This window comes from Columba livia, chromosome 18 (genome assembly GCF_036013475.1).
Source record: "Columba livia isolate bColLiv1 breed racing homer chromosome 18, bColLiv1.pat.W.v2, whole genome shotgun sequence".
NCBI lineage: Eukaryota > Metazoa > Chordata > Aves > Columbiformes > Columbidae > Columba > Columba livia.
Genome location: NC_088619.1, coordinates 5653313 through 5669378, shown reverse-complemented (window position 1 = coordinate 5669378; position 16066 = coordinate 5653313). Strand labels below are relative to the sequence as shown.

Sequence of the window (16066 nt, the reverse complement as noted above, 5' to 3'; positions counted from 1 at the left end):
AATGCCTTGAATGGAAAAAACGTGGTTTTTCTTTCATGCAGACGATACAAATGTGAGGGACTGCATGTCTTCCACGTTTCCTTCAGCGCACAGAGGTGGGGGCGCGCCCCAGCAGCCAGAGTGATCACGCTCTGCTGACGGAAACCTGCAGCGGCTTTGCAAAATTGCCCTTGGCGACTGTTTTAAGTGTTCCTGTAGAACCAGCTAATTCCATTTTTTCATCAGTTGACGCAGCATTTTTCGAAACAAGCTAGTCAACATTTTTGAAGATTTTTATTGCAGTTCCTTTTGGAACTGAGAAGTGCCCAAGTATCTGCCCATCTTTGCTATATCATTGTTCCTGGATGGGAATTGCTTTTTGTCCCATGTTGTGTTCGTGCTCTCCTAATAGTCATATCTTGTCCATCCTTCTGATTACTGCTTTATGTTCTTTAGAGGCTTAAAATGCATTCAAACAGCATTTTAATACTTCCCTTCTCCAGTTGTGGTGCATATTTTTTTGTTTAAAGTAGCAGGCACACAGTGATGAACTGTACACTGAAGTTTAATTATTTTGTGATTGCATCCACTCAAGTGTATCGAGGTACAGTTTGCTAATGAAATACAGTTCAGTGATCCCATTTCTTGTCAATGGGATCACCTTTCGACAAGTATTTTCTAAGGAAATATATGTGTTTGATAAATTCAATGCAAGAAAGAATATTCAATACAAGAAAGAGAATCTTTTTTTCTAGAGACTGTTTTTTCTACAGACACGATTCCATAGTTGATTTATTAAAGAAATGCTATCTAGAAAGAGGTGTGTTCAAATTATATATTAGGATTTGCAGATACCAAAAAAGCCCTCTGGGGAGCCTTGCATACATATAGTATTTCTTAAACTGTGGCAATATGTTACTAGAACCAAGTAAGATGATTCTTCATTGAGTTTTTGGAAGAATGCTTTTCTGTAGAAAAGAAGTATTGACTTCTGCAGTTTTGCTGGGGCCATAAGCATGGAAGTGAAATCCTTCACCTACTTGTTTTCCCAAGCTTGTTTTTGTCATTCCTTACAATAACAGTACCTGTGTTATAAGGCCTTTGTGACAAGATTCTGGCATCTTCTTTTGCCTTTACTTCTTCTTTACTACTCTGTAACTTTAGTAGTCTGGGGTTTAGTTTAGTTTCTGTTAAGTGTTGTCCCTGGTTTTAGTGTCCCTCCCTGTCTGCAGCAGCCCAAATAAGAGAAATAAAAGGCTCCTTCCCAGGATGGCCATCAGCTGCTTTTGCTGTTCATCTCTACCAGGCATCACAAGACAGCATTTGCAAATTTGGGCGTTAGAACCAATAGAAGTGCATTTTAAGTCCGTTTGGAAGTGCAATGCATCGTTCCGTATTGCTGTTTAAGATGCAAACATCTCCATCTTACTTCCTCACTGTCTAACAAAAGCCGATATGCTGGAGAGATTGATACAGTTAACATGACTGGTAAGAGGGAAAAAAGAAGACTACCATGTTTTTTGTATATTGTTTTCCTTTGTCAAAGGCTTCTGGTCTTGCATTAGGTCATTTTGTGTGGGTGAAGCAGCATGTAGTGGTCACAGTCGGTTTGGATTTCTAAGCGGAAATGAGAGGAAAGCCCACCGGTTTGTGTTTTGAGGTTACATTGTGGTTTTATACATACTGTGTCCTCATGATCTGTGCAGTCTGGCAGTGCTGATGGCTTCCAGCTTAAAACACTGTGTTGAAGTTGTTCAAAATAACAGCTCTATGGGGAATAAATTATCACAGGTAATTTGTTTAATGTAAGAATGATGCCAAACATGTCACTTTGATTTAAGAGTATGTAAAATCTGTGCTTAAGTCCCATCCAAGATTGGTATAAGGATGATTCACAAGCATTGTTAACTAAGAATTTTTTATATTAGCACTTCTACCATGATAAATGTTGCTTTCTCATAGTTGGATACTGATTCTTTTATTTTATGGCAGTTACAATACTGTCTTTCTTAAGAAATATTTTTCTAGTGAAAGATGTTGCTGCGATATTTATAGTCCAGTACTTTAAAAATTAGACACTTACAAATTTTGGATTTCAACATTACTTTGACTTCTGAAGATGTACCACTGAGTAATAAATGATATCAATGTTAGTTCTTACGTAACCCGCTCACTTTAATCCTCATTGGATTGTATGTGAATGGAATAGAAAAAACTGCTACTGACAAAGCAACAAAGTGGTGTATTAAAATAAAAATTATTCTTTGTAATCAAATTCAAACAGGGAACTGCTGGGTATGCTCAAGTGGAAGAGGAGAGTTTCTAGATCATGGAAGGAGGGGCTGGCCACTTGGGGAGAATATCAGGCTGTTGTCAGAGGGTGTAGGGAGGCAACTAGGAAAGCTAAGGCCTCCTTAGAATTCAACCTGGCGAGAGGGGTCAAGGACAACAGGAAGAGCTTTTTCTAATACGTGGCAGATAAAACTAACACCAGAGGCAATGTAGGCCCACTGATGAACGAGGTGTGTGCCCTGGTGACAGAAGATCCAGAGAAGGCAGAGTTACCGAATGCCTTCTTTGTCTCTGTCTGCTCTGCCGGAGGCTGTCCTGAGGAGCCCCGTACCCCTGAGCCCCCAGAGGAGGGCAGGACAATGGAGGAGTTTGCCTGGGTTGGTGAGGACTGGGTTAGGGAGCAGTTAGGCAATCTGGACATCCATAAATCCAGGGGTCAGAATTGATGCATCTGCGGGTGCTGAGGGAGCTGGCTGAGGTCATTGCTGGACCACTCTCCATCATCTTTGATTCTGTGATTCTGTAAAATTAGCACATACTAAGAGCCACGTTTCGTTTGTTTCAGAACACACAAACCCATCCTGTGTCTTTTCTCTGATCACTGCATGCTCTTATACCCTTTATTTTTAGTTCGCTCTATGGTCCTAATTGTTGCTTTTGTGCATTTTTTTAATTTGACAGTTGTTCCTGTCATTTTGAAAGCGCTGACATACGACGAGAAGAGGGGGGCGTGCAGCGTGGGTTCCAACGTGAGGGACGCAGCGTGCTACGTGTGCTGGGCCTTCGCTCGCGCTTATGATCCTGCAGAACTGATCCCTTTTATTCACCAGATTTCAAGGTAAGTTGCGGCAATAAAAAAAATGAGCTATTTACAGTTAATTTTCTAAATGTACTGAAAATGAGGAAGGAGCTAGAAGTTAATTCAGTAGGCTAATTCTGTATCTTCTGGAAGTTAGTAATCTAGGAATCTAATGCTGTCTTTAAGATATTTAAAATTAGATATTGACCAAAAGTGATACATCCATTTAGGGCTAATACCTTCGTGCTTAAAAAGTAGCTTTTGTGTCCTGTGTAGCATGAATGAAATTAATTGATCTCTGATTATTGCTCGCCAAGGAATGGATACTTTTATTTATGATAATATTTTTAAAAGTTCCTTGATTTATGGACTAGAATTGGTGAAACTTTTAACTTAATACTGACGATATTTTTTCAGATACAACTTGGTTCTACCTTTTTATTCTTTCTTCTTGGGCTTTTCTTCCTGTTTGCTTGTGGGATTCTCTCTTTAGCATTTAGTCTTTGTGTCGGCAGGACGCTGGCCGACATTTCAAGGTGATTTGCACTGCAAATGCAAAGAAGTAGTCTCTAACAGGTTTTTGGCAGACTTTTACTGCAACAGTGGATAGCGGCAACTCAGGCATCTTTTCTCAGAGTTGAACTCTTAGTTGAACAACTTTAAGGTTTCTTCTGAGGTCTGGCAAGCCTGTTCCTTGTGCAACTTGGAAAAGCCCAAGTGTGAGTGTGTAAGGGTTCCATTCATCAGAATTCTGCTCTGTTCTGTTTAGCAGAATTTTTCTTCTGCTCATGATGATTTGAGCAATATATTTATTTTACTTCTTTCACCCTACCATAGTGCAAAAGAATGTTCTCCATGCATTTGATACAAGCTCACTGTTTTGATTTTGCGTGATCTGTGATATTTAGTTTTACTGTCACAAAGCTGGTGTTGGGAACTTGTGGACAGGTATGAAGGTTCTGTTTCTGAAGAAGCTCCTGTCCTGTAGCTTTCATACTATTCTGAACACAAATTCTTTTCTTTTTAGGAAAATATCTTCTGCCTATGGTAATAATACCAACTAGCACTGTGGCTGTGGCAGTTGTTTGGAATAAGCTGGTGGAGTGCAGAGAAACACAAGGGTGGACGGTGGGGGGGAAGTGAGAATTGCTTATGATCGGTTGTAGGGTGGTGTGGTTTTAATATGCTTTGTTTTATAACAAAGCCACATGGTATTTTAGCAAGTATTAATGTAATATTAAGGCTTTACTTAAAATCTTTGTAGTAATGTTGGCCATACCTTTTCTAAGTGTAATCACCTGTGGAAGGTAAAATTGCCACTCCAAAGAGAAATGGTGAAAAAAAATATTCAAATACAGTATGACACACAGTTTCACCTATTGTGTCAGCAAGCTGATAATTACATAGAGCTTTTTTTTAAATCTAGCCTTAGGTGTGTCACTGTTTTACTTAAAGAAGAGTCATACCTCTAGCCACAAGCAAATTGTTGCTACCCTTAAAAAATGCAGAACTCAGCATCTTGTGATGAGTACATAATATCCATTGTGAGCTGAATTACACAGCAAAACCCTCTGCCTGTGTAAGAATACAAACTATTAGTTTCTTATAGAGAAATAAGAAATTGTTTAACTGAAAAGAAAATTACTGCCTCCTTAAAAAAAAGTCACGAGCAATTGGATCTGGGCTATGTGCTTTGGTTTGGTGCTGTGAATGGCGAGTGGTTTGTCCTTCATTCCCAGCCTCTAACAGTGCTGTTGAACTGGCTGGAGGAACGCGGGTAACGCTGACCTTGGAGTAGCTGTTGCTACGCTCCGACTGGAAAAGCAAGGCTGAGTAAGCACCCTGGTAGTAACCAGGTGGTGTTGAGTTGAACAGGGAACTGCTCCGTGTTGGCGTCCTCTGTGGCATGGCCTTTGGCACGCGTTAGTGCATCTTGTTGGGAAACTCGGGTACCAAAATGTGTGTGCTGCTGCAGTGGGGTCCTGCCTCACAACCCTTTTAGACGGTGGGACAGAGTTAAGAATTAAAGCAGAGGGGTGATCTCGTGGTGGGATTTTCTTTTCATTTTCTTGCCTGCTAAGTTGCATCATCATGTAAGAGAAAGACATTGTTTTCTGTGGTTTCTGCACTCAAGGGACACAATTCACTTTAACTGTAAAAAATCACCTTAAACTGCATAAAATAATATTTTTTTTAGTTCACACAATTTCAGTTTGTGACAATGTTTTAAGAGCAATATCTGTCTCTATACTCAGTGATAGCAGCTTCTTTGCAGCCTTCTCATGAATGTTCTAAGTGGTGAAATTATCAGAATGTTGAAATTACAAATTAAAAATATAGAGAACACTTATTATAAACACTCACCCAAGAGTATTTCTGATGTACTTGCTCTTAGTTTTACATCTGTATTTTTTCCCTATCCATATTTCAACAAGATACACTTACATTTGCTCATTTATGTTTTTAAAGCCCAGTTGAACTGGTTTCTAAAACCTTCCCTGATCTGCTCAAACTACAGGACCGCAAAAAGAAAATTCTTGGTGAAGTCAATGAAACTTCACTTTTTGGCAGGATAACCTTACTACGTTTTGAAATACTTGCAGGGACTGAAGTTGCTATTCAAGCATATCATTACTTGACCGAGATCCTTTTCTCTCCCAGTCTCTACACGCATTCTCTCTTTTTAAGCTAACCTATGAGGAAAGTCAAACATAATTTAATAACTTGGAAATACGGGTAATTTGATTCCTGCCCCCTTGGGTGTGGAAGTTACTTTCTGTAAAGTGGCAGGTGCACACTAAGAAGCTGAGCAGTTTTGTTTAAAACCTAAACAAAAAGGAAAACATACTTCTCTATTATACAATTATAGTGATTAAATTGCTGCTGGCTATCCTAACTATTGGGAACTGTTGCACAGTCGGAATGTAGTTTCATTTCTCTGTCGCTCAGTGGTGTGGGTAATCAATAAATGAATCGTTATTTAGAAGGATGTAATTGCTGTCTCCCGTTCAGCAGAACAGGAATACGAGCAGAGCGCGCAGTGTAGGAGCGCGGGCGGCTTTGTCTTCCCTGCGGTGCTGCCTTGTTTTTGAAGAGGAAAGAAAAAGGAAGGCGTGGCTGTGGGTGAGTGGTGTAGCTGGCTCCAGGGCAAGGGCGTCCTGCAGAATTGGGGAAATCTGAAGCATTGCTTTGAGCTACATCTTGTACCGTGACGAAATATTGAGAATAGCTTTTTTTTCTTTTCTGTATTTGAATATTGCCTTCAGATGAGAGTTGTGTGCCTACTGTGTCTTGCACTTGTGTAAAGTTAATTCCCACAGGGGCATCATATGCCTTCTTTTTTTTTTCTCTCTCTTTTAATAGCAGCATTCGTAACTCCTAAGTGGTTTTGTGCTTTTTGCTACATGTGTATTTATTTAAATTTCATCATCTGAAAGTAACACGCTGAAGATTGCAGGACATTGGGTGGTGAGCAGAAAGCATAAGAGCTTGGTGTGATCTGGGCTAGGGGGACTGTGGAAGTGCACAGTGGGAATGGTCACCGTATTTCTCCTGTTCTGGAGACCTTCTCCTTGCCTAGATCAGCAGGAGGAATTAAAGCTGAGGCTGAAGGGCTTTTTCCCCTCGCAGAGCTGGTTGGAGCTGCCTCCTTTGCTGTGTCCTTCCCCTGCCTTGCCCCTGTGGCTGAGCACAGCACAGCTGTGTGTGATAAAGGGAATGGGGCAGCTTCTCAGTTTGAAAAAAGAAGCTAGCAATAGAAAAACCAACCGAGCCTTGCTCTGTTTTCATTATCCAGCTCACTGTGAGGCCACTGGGGTACCAGCTCTCAACAGGCTCAGGCCTGACTCTGGTCTCACCTTCTTTAACTTGCTTGGACTTTTCAAAGCCGTTTTCCTTGTGATGCTCATTGTGCCTCCCCTTCTCTAATGTACAGTAGGGAGGAGGGTTTGCTGTCCTGTTACAAGTTAGACTTTTCCCTTTTTTGAGTTCAGGAAGGAAATTTGGGGTTTGTACCAAGTGGGCAAGAGTTTTGAGAGTTCATTTTTCTTCTTCCTGCAGCTTGAGTGGCATGTTTGAATTAACAGTAGCAAATTCTCAGAGGTTAGCAAGAGGATAAACTTCTTGCTGCCTGTCACTAGTATAGACCAGAAGTACCTGCTACAGGTGATAAAGGAAATTCAGATTTATTGTCTGGTACAGCTGGTGCTTTTAAGGAGAGGGTAACCTGATATTTCTGTGTTCTGATGTCTATCACCTGCTGGCCTCTGCTCTCTGATTCCTTCTGCCTTCTCGGGGGAAGGAAATGAGAGCAGTGTTGGGCTGAGGATGTGAGACACTTCGAGTCCTTTTAACTTTTCCTGAAGCCAGTTCAGTGAGTACTTGGTGGAGAGGGGAAGGGATAGGAAAGAAAGGGAGAACTATTAGTGGACTGATAGAATTGCAGCTTGCTTCTTGAAGTCTGTTGGTGTTTGTTGCACACTTAACTGCTTGTCGTGCAGGCAGGCTAAATATACCTCAAGGAACTACAAAAGGTGTTCAATAGAGACTGCGAGATGCAAAGCCATTCTTTGCTCTACCTGTTAGTACTCAGGTGTGGTACCTTTCAGGCAAGTCAAGACATGATTCTTTAACTAGCTTAAAAAAAATATCCCACTTTGTTTGACATAAACAGTTTCTTTATGTTAGGAAATCCTGGTGGAGTATCACATAAACTCCCACGACAAAGCAGACAGGTGAAGACACCTTAGACATGTTTCATCTTAGGCACGTTGCTTTCCTTGCTAATCCCTGCGTTACGGCAGCCTGTGCCTGCATTGTCAAATAGGAATTAACTTTAAAAAGTTAGTCGTATAGTTTGATATTGCTTTTAACAGAACTATTTTAAACTTAAGTGACTACGGTATGATTTATTAATATAATGGGGCTATGACAAAATTCCTGGGTGTTTTGTTTTTCTTAAGCATGGTATTCATTTACAGCACTGAACAGAACTCATGTGGCGTCACAGAGACATTATGTTGTTTTGCTGGTTTTGCTTATAGACTTGTTTCTTTTGCTGGGTTTTTTTGTTTGTTTCTCAGAAGAGAACAGTATTGAAATTAAAACTATATACTACTTAAATGTGCTTTAGAAATGATTTTTAAGTTTCTTTGTAAGCCAGAGAAGAAGATTAGCAGAGGTGATGTGTGTGAGGCAGCACGCTCTCAGCAGCCAGCTGTGCGCTGCTTCCTGATGGAACGCTCCCTAAACGCTGGCTCTTCCAGTCGCTGTTGTTTGGCTCTGACCTCCTTTTGTCGTCTAATCACCTCCTGTCTTTGTGGCACAGAGAGGAATTGCTCATGCCAGTAGCAATAAGAAAGCATTAACTGTTAACATAACAATTTATGGGGGTTTGTTTTCATTCTTGCTTTCTGTCTCTTGTTTTAATGATGGAGACAAACTGAAATTACAGAGGCAGCATTGATTATGCATTTCAGTGAATTTTAACAACACGGTATTCTTCACTGTAGGAAACTGATAGCTGCTACCCAGGAAAGTTTGATATTATCAGTGTAATTAATATCTTTATGCTGAAGCAAATCTATCGTGGATTTAGTTTTGAGCTAGTATTTGTTTCCTGTTTTGCCTGGAGTCAATAAGTAATGTAATGAAGAGTTTCAGAGTTTGAAAGGAATAATTTTCTGCTTAAATGATTCTCCTGAAGTGATGTTTATTTGTCACTGGAGTTAATTGAATGCTGGAGGTGGATTTCTAAAGCTGTAGACTTCATGTCCTGGGATATATTCTTTCTCTTCTGTTGTGTAGCACATCTGTTAAAAGCAGTTTTTGTGAGGGAGAAGAATTAAACCGTGCAGGGTTACCAGACTTCATGCACAAAGAAATAGTTTTGTATAATAATGCCTCTGTGTCTACAGGTCACTCTTACAAAAAAAAGCTTCACCGTTTATCTTGCAGGTCACTTTTTAGCAGGACTGGCATATTGCTTTCTGATTTTTTGCTACTTACGGGATATGATTGTTCTTGTAGAGAGAGCTGCAAGTTTCAATTGCTTAACTTTCGGTTTTGCTTAAGCCTTGCATAAGACTTGCTGTGCATTTGGCTATTGAGAAACTGTATTTCCAAGTTTTAATTTAAAACTGCACCGTGTGGGTCTCACATTAGAGATGATAGCTCTGTTCAAGCTTTAAATTCCTGCTACATGTAAAATAGAATATTTTTCTTTGCAGTTAAACATACTTGCATACTCCTTAAATTGCTTTGATACAGTAGGGTGGCAGCTGTCCATTCGGACAATGGAAAGTCCGCAGCAAACTAAAGAAAGGACGTGGTTATTTCAACTTGAATTTTAGTTTGGATTCACATTTATAAATAAAAAGCTTCTTAGAGGAAATGTTATGTGTTCTGCTTAGAAGTTTAAATGTTGAAATGACAGCATTGAACATTTCTTCTCATATTTTTGGTACTGAAACTCAGTATTTTATTTCCTCAGTGCCCTGGTTATTGCAGCAGTATTTGATCGTGATGTTAATTGCAGAAGAGCGGCTTCTGTAAGTTCTCGCGTTCCATATAATATGTTTCTGTTATTTTTTGTTGTAATATAATGTAATTGTTTGTAGAATTAGGTATATACAACTGCAATATATTGTGTTCTGAGAAAAAAAAGTGAGTTTTTTAAATCTTCAGAAGTATAGTTTGAATATAGATTTTAAATTATATGATCCACAGAGCCACATTTTGATTTATGGCCACAGTTCACAATCTGCTGTATTGTTGTCATGATGGTTAAGATAAGGTATTGGAGAAAGAGCTATTTAGCATTTACTATTCACGGTATCAAAGACAAAAGGGTAATTAATAATAAACAAACACTGGTAGGTTTCAAGCTGGTAGGTTTTGTGAATTTATGCTTTTCTAGTTGCCCATCAACTTGTTATTCTGTAGTTGTGGTAAGCTGAAAATTTCTAGAATAATATCTCCCCTCCCAGCGTGTTTTCAATAATTCTACAAAACCCTTTGTCACAGAGGCACCCCGAGGTCAGTTTAAGGGACAACAGGGTCCAAACCAACTTCTATTAAACTGGTGAGAAACAGGGTTTTAGCACTCCAAAGTGACTTGAATACAGGTTCAGATATCAGTTGTGGTAATTACTAAGGGGCAGCAACTAATACAACAGCAGGTCCACAGTGTGCATGCATGTGGCTTCCCCAAAAACAATACCGGAGCAATCCCTGAGTCCGGGAAGGGTCCACACTTGCCAGAACACGGTGTGGGATTATTTTAAAGGGATACATGTACTCATATTGAGTACGAGAAGTGTACACTCGCAATCCTGCAAGGGTAAATGTATAATACACTCGCAGTCCTGCGAGGAGAAATAGACGTGCAAATGTGCACGGAATATTACACGTGCTTATGTGGAAGCACGGGAGGAAAATACACTCACGATTATGCAAGGAAATAATTTATACACGTGCTTGTATTGAGCACGGAAAGTACGCGTGTAAATGTGCACGGAAAGTATAAATACACGTGCAAATGTGCACGGAAAGTAGATACACTCGCAATCCTGTGAGGAGAAATTTCACTCACTCACGTGGCAGCAAGGCAAGTGGAGTCTCCATCCCGGGGTGGGGGGCTCAGTGGCTCCTGGCGGCAGCAGCTCAGCTCGTAACTCCAAGAGGTCGCGCACAAGGGTTGGAGCCTCGATGAGAACCCCATTTTTTATAGGCATTCCAGAAGCTTCTCTGCACCCCCACACTGGCTGTGGGGTTCCCCTGAAGCTTTCGAACATCCCTCGCACTGGCTGCGGGTGCCCAGCGGCTCCCTGGCACCTCGGCACTCTCTTCTTAACAGCCCTGGCCAGGGGCTCTGGGGTCAAACAAAAGCAGCTGTCAGCCTCAAGCAGCAGAGAGAGAGGGAGATGTGCCTGCTCCTTCCATATCGAAGGATGGACGGGGCGAGAGGGGGGTTTGCGTTCTGCCACACTTTCTCTGTAGGTTTGGGAATTTTACAAAAGAAAGTGATAAATCCATTAGGCAGATCTTGTTAACTGTTTAATAGGACTGACACTGAAATATATTTTGTGGGACCTTTCTGTAGAAAATATTGACACTGTTGAGAAATTATAAGAATGTGTGATTATTCTTAAGAGAAAGGAATTAGTGGAGGAGAGGTTATAGGATTTGAGAAGAATCTTATTTATGAGAATGTCAGGGAGTGTGTTGTATATATTAAAGTTGCTTTCTTAAAAAAAGAAGTATGAGTTGTCTGTTTGAACAGATAAATTATCTTATGCAAATGTGAAAAACCTCACCCTATAACTGTATTATCTCAAACCTGGGACCAAAAAATGTCTGTCAAAGAGCCAGGTGTCTCTGTTCATGACAATAAACTTCACTGTGAATGTATTTTATTTAAAAAGGCAGTCTTTGCAACATGCAAATTAATTAACAGGTCTGTCTTAATTTTTGACTGAAATTTTGAAAGCTAATGCATTTATAACATAAGAAGGATTCCTCAGGGATACCTGGATAGCATCCTTATTTTTTCTAGCCACACCTCTGCTTGAGAGTTTAAGCTGTTGAATGAAGCTGTAGCATAATTGCTGAGGAAGTGAGTCAGTTGCTTGTGTAATCGTATCACAAATCACTTTGTCTAAATAGGTTAAAGCCAAAGCATGGAAGTGACGATGCTGTAGATCGCTGAGTACTGATACAACATATTCTTCACATACTGTACAACTCAAGAATAGCAGCAATGCTATTTTCCCCCAAACTTCAACTCCTAAATATTACAAACCATAGAATTTGCTGTTCTTGGATACTTTAACTCACTTTATTCCAATGAAATCCTTAGAGGAAAACAAAGGTAGCTTTGCTTTCCTGAGAACTGCACAAACCATGAAGGAGTGTAGCTGGTGAGAAGTGAATTATTTATTTGCTCTATAGGAATTGTCCTAGGAATCAGTGGTAATATATATAAAGAGGAGAATTCTTTTTAACATGATTGCCGCTACCAGAGTACTGCTTACCTTTAGCACCTTCATCTGATTGTCTTGTATAATCTTCATTATGTTTCTATGCTTAAACATAAACCGATAATTTGACCATGAAATATGGTGCTAAACCAGATATATTCACTAGTGCTAGAAGCTTAGTGAAGATTGTGCTTCCGTATTTCCAGTGAGTACAAATACAGTGTATTTTCTTCTGACTTTCCTCTTGTACTTCAAACCAAGCTATCAAGTATTCTGCAGTTCAGTTATCTCCAGTCTAATTATGTTTTTTCATTATAACATGCTAATTTGGATCTAGTCAAAATTTGGAATCGCTGTTTTGATGGATAGTTATGAAAGTACTGCAACATTTTTCTTATTTTAGAAAGGCAGACAAATATTTTGTGTTTACTGGGCATTACTACAGTTTTGAAGAAAAATACCTAGGAGTCCTAATAATTTGCAATCATTACTACAGTTAAAAACATATTTAAATAAACAACATGTTTTACTGGATTTTCCATCTGTTACAATATGCAATATATTATAATGCAGAGCACCAATAAAGTGAAATAGCATATAGAGATATTTTGAACCCTGAGGTTAGAGAGAATAAAGCAAGGCTCTTCTTTTGAAGCTCCAGAAGCATTCTGAGCTGACTTTTGCAACTCTTTCATGAATAATCATTATAAGGAATAATCACATGAATAAGTGATCTTGAATTTGGCTCCATTCAGCTCTCACGTGTTAAAGAGAATTGCTTTTTCCTCTTGATATTGATAGTTTTAAAAATCATGACTTGGAGAACATTGAGACCAGATTTACGCTGTTTGGGTATCAAAGTTTGTGATTTAAAAAGAAGTGGGGGGGGGAGAGGGAGGAAAAAGGGCTTTAAATATTTGGTATCAGTAAGACACGTGTCTGAGCAGTACATTTTAAAAAGAAATTGTGGTGCAGTGACTGAACTATTAAATCCTTTGGATGTGATAGTTGCTCAAACCACCTTATGCTGAGTACAAGGGTCTCAATAGCATAAAAGGGGACCTAAAGCTAACATGAAAGTACAAAATAAATGATGCTGGGTGACATGAAATGATGTTCTCGTAAATCCTGGCTGAGAGGTCAGAATGAACCCCCCTGTCCGAATGCGGGCCGTACAGCATGAACAAGCGCAGGGCGCTGCTGCAGCTCACACTGCTGCTCCGGAGGCTCGTTCGGCATCGCCCAAGGGTGTATTTGTGCAGCTGCCGTGGCACAGGGCGGCCCATACGGCTCTGCCGCGGGCCATCCCAAACCGGGTAGCTCGGGGGCAGCGCGGCTGCCTCTGCGAGCAGGCCAAGGTGGGCGCCGAAACTCGCCGAGGTGGTGGGGACGCGGTTTGGAGTCAGCCTGCGCTACGTGTCCTGCGATGGATACACGGCGAGCGGGAGCTGAACTAGCCCGGGCAAGTCTGCAATCGTTATCCCAAACAGACATAACCTCAGAAATGCACCCAGCGACTCCGGCTTCATTAGGGCTTGCTCCATAGGTACAGTCTGAGACCTTGGTGAGCTCACTGAACCTTTGGTTTTTACGGGGAGATTACCACATGTGTACTGTATTTATGGAGCAAATACAGGAGCTCTGTCTGTCTAAGTTCTTGTGACATTTTCAGAGAAGATTGGGACTTCCCCCCGTATGTTAAATATCAGTTAACTGTCAGGTGACAAGTGCTGGCCACCGCTGGAGGTTTGTGTGTGCAGGTGACATGTAGTGACATTCCCTGAGAGATGTGTCCAGATAATGATGACCCCTCCTCTCTGAAAAGAGTTAGAGTTTACAGAAGTTTTTATTAGTACTTGAGATTTTATGTCCTTTTAAGGAACAACAACAACAACAACATGGCTTTTGTGAGAGGAGAAAATTCAAGTAGGGAGTTAAATAGGTTTTGTGCTGTATACCATACAAGTAGAGAGATTAACTTGATGGTTGTATTAGTTGCATTTTGCAGGATTTTGGGTTTATTGAATGGAAAACACAAGAAATTAATTTTGTCTCCAAGTTTCACGATTTCGGTGTTTCAGCCTGCTTTCAGATGTCTATCAAATAAGTATTGCATTCTCAATATTATTTTTATGTGACGTTTTCATTGTCGAAGAATGAAATTTTGCCTATTAGTGAATCGAAATAGTCAGACACAAGTGAGCTGTCTCAATTTCTGTTGTCTGCAGGTATTGACTTTTAATTCCAATGCGAAGCCTTGTGTCGCTACTCAAAAGCACTCCTGTGGGTGTGACGAGTTTATTAAACTCGCATTCTTAAACTGCTGTCATGCAACATACAGCTTTAAGAACACCAGAACATAGAGACGCAGAAACAAAAAAGCCCCGTGGGCCTGTTCTACTGACAAAGCTTACTTTATTTAAAAAAGAAAAGCCATGGGTCATTTATATTGTTGTGTGTTTTGAATTCATCATCTGGTGTTTATCAAAAAGCAAACCTGACTTGTTTTTGGTATGTTTGTTCTCTGTTCCTTAGGCTGCCTTCCAGGAGAATGTTGGGAGACAGGTATGGTAACTCCCCTGCATCTTCATTCATTAGTGCCTTGGAGGTTATTGTAAACGTGTAGTACCTAAAATCAAAATGAGACGCTGTGGCTTCAGAGAAATTGAGTCAAAGGATGTCACAAAATAATTATTTCTGTTATCAGCAAACAGGTTCTTGTGGAATAGTTTTCTGAGGTGTGAGCTTTATTTCAGTGCTCTAGTTTTGGAAGAAAATGAGCTTTCTGGTAATTTTTAGTAATTTTGAAAAGCAAAATGTACAATGGCCATTATATACCCTTCAAAGTGCAGTGCTCTTAAAGCAGGAAAAGTGCAGGTTTTTTTGTTATTCTTTTGTTTCATTTACTTTCTAGTTTTTAACAGAACAGCTGAAGTGTGTTGCACCACATTTGGATGGTGAGAGAACAATGAGTGAGGCTGAAGAGTCTTCAGCTCAATATGTGGTTTTGCCTGTTGTACCGTAATGCTACCGTCTAGATATTGTGAGAAATCAGTTACTTTTGGAGGTACCCAAGTCACAGAATCCCAGAATGTCAGGGATTGGAAGGGACCTGGAAAGCTCATCCAGTGCAATCCCCCCATGGAGCAGGAACACCCAGATGAGGTTACACAGGAAGGTGTCCAGGCGGGTTGGAATGTCTGCACAGAAGGAGACTCCACAAACCCCCTGGGCAGCCTGGGCCAGGCTCTGCCACCCTCACTGAGAAGAAGTTTCTTCTCAAATTTAAGTGGAACCTTTTGTATTCCAGTTTGTACCCCTTACCCCTTGTCCTATCATTGGTTGTCACCGAGAAGAGCCTGGCTCCATCCTCCTGACACTCACCCTTTAGATATCTGTAAACATTAAGGAGGTCACCCCTCAGTCTCCTCTTGTCCAGCTCCAGAGCCCCAGCTCCCTCAGCCTTTCCTCACACGGGAGATGCTCCACTCCCTTCAGCATCTTTGTTGCCCTGCGCTGGACTCTCTCCAGCAGTTCCCTGTCCTGCTGGAACTGAGGGGCCACAACTGGACACAATATTCCAGATGTCGTCTCCCCAGGGCAGAGCAGAGGGGCAGGAGAACCTCTCTGACCTACTGACCACCCCCTTCTAACCCACCCCAGGTACCATTGGCTTCCTGGCCACAAGGGCCCAGTGCTGGCTCATGGTCACCCTGCTGTCCCCAGGACCCCCAGGTCCCTTTCCCCTACACTGCTCTCTAAGTGCTTTGAAGGAAAGTATTGTGGTAGGTTCCAATGAACTTGCTAACATTTAAGTAGCTAAAATGCTCAAACAACTTTGATTTGCAGCCCTGCAGGAGAAGCTAATAGGGTAAAGACTTGGATTTCAAAGTTTCCTGGTTTCTCATCAGGAATTAATAGAGTTGAATATACAACTTAGAGGAAAAAAAGTGGGTGGCAAATAGATCAGTTAGTGAATTTTTGTGATAGAGCAGGGTGTGTGAACATGGTTAAAGCA

General features: G+C 40.8%; 1 protein-coding gene across 3 annotated transcripts in view; it reads left to right on the top strand.

Annotated features, from left to right (window-relative positions):
* Nucleotides 1-16066, top strand: part of TBCD (tubulin folding cofactor D) — a 116911-nt gene that overhangs the window by 49533 nt on the left and 51312 nt on the right. For all 3 annotated transcript variants that reach the window (XM_065034601.1, XM_065034600.1, XM_065034602.1), the window contains 3 exons: nucleotides 2953-3109; nucleotides 9561-9618; nucleotides 14584-14613. In XM_065034601.1, the coding sequence (XP_064890673.1) occupies nucleotides 2953-3109; nucleotides 9561-9618; nucleotides 14584-14613 (245 nt within the window). The remainder of the gene's footprint in view (nucleotides 1-2952; nucleotides 3110-9560; nucleotides 9619-14583; nucleotides 14614-16066) is intronic.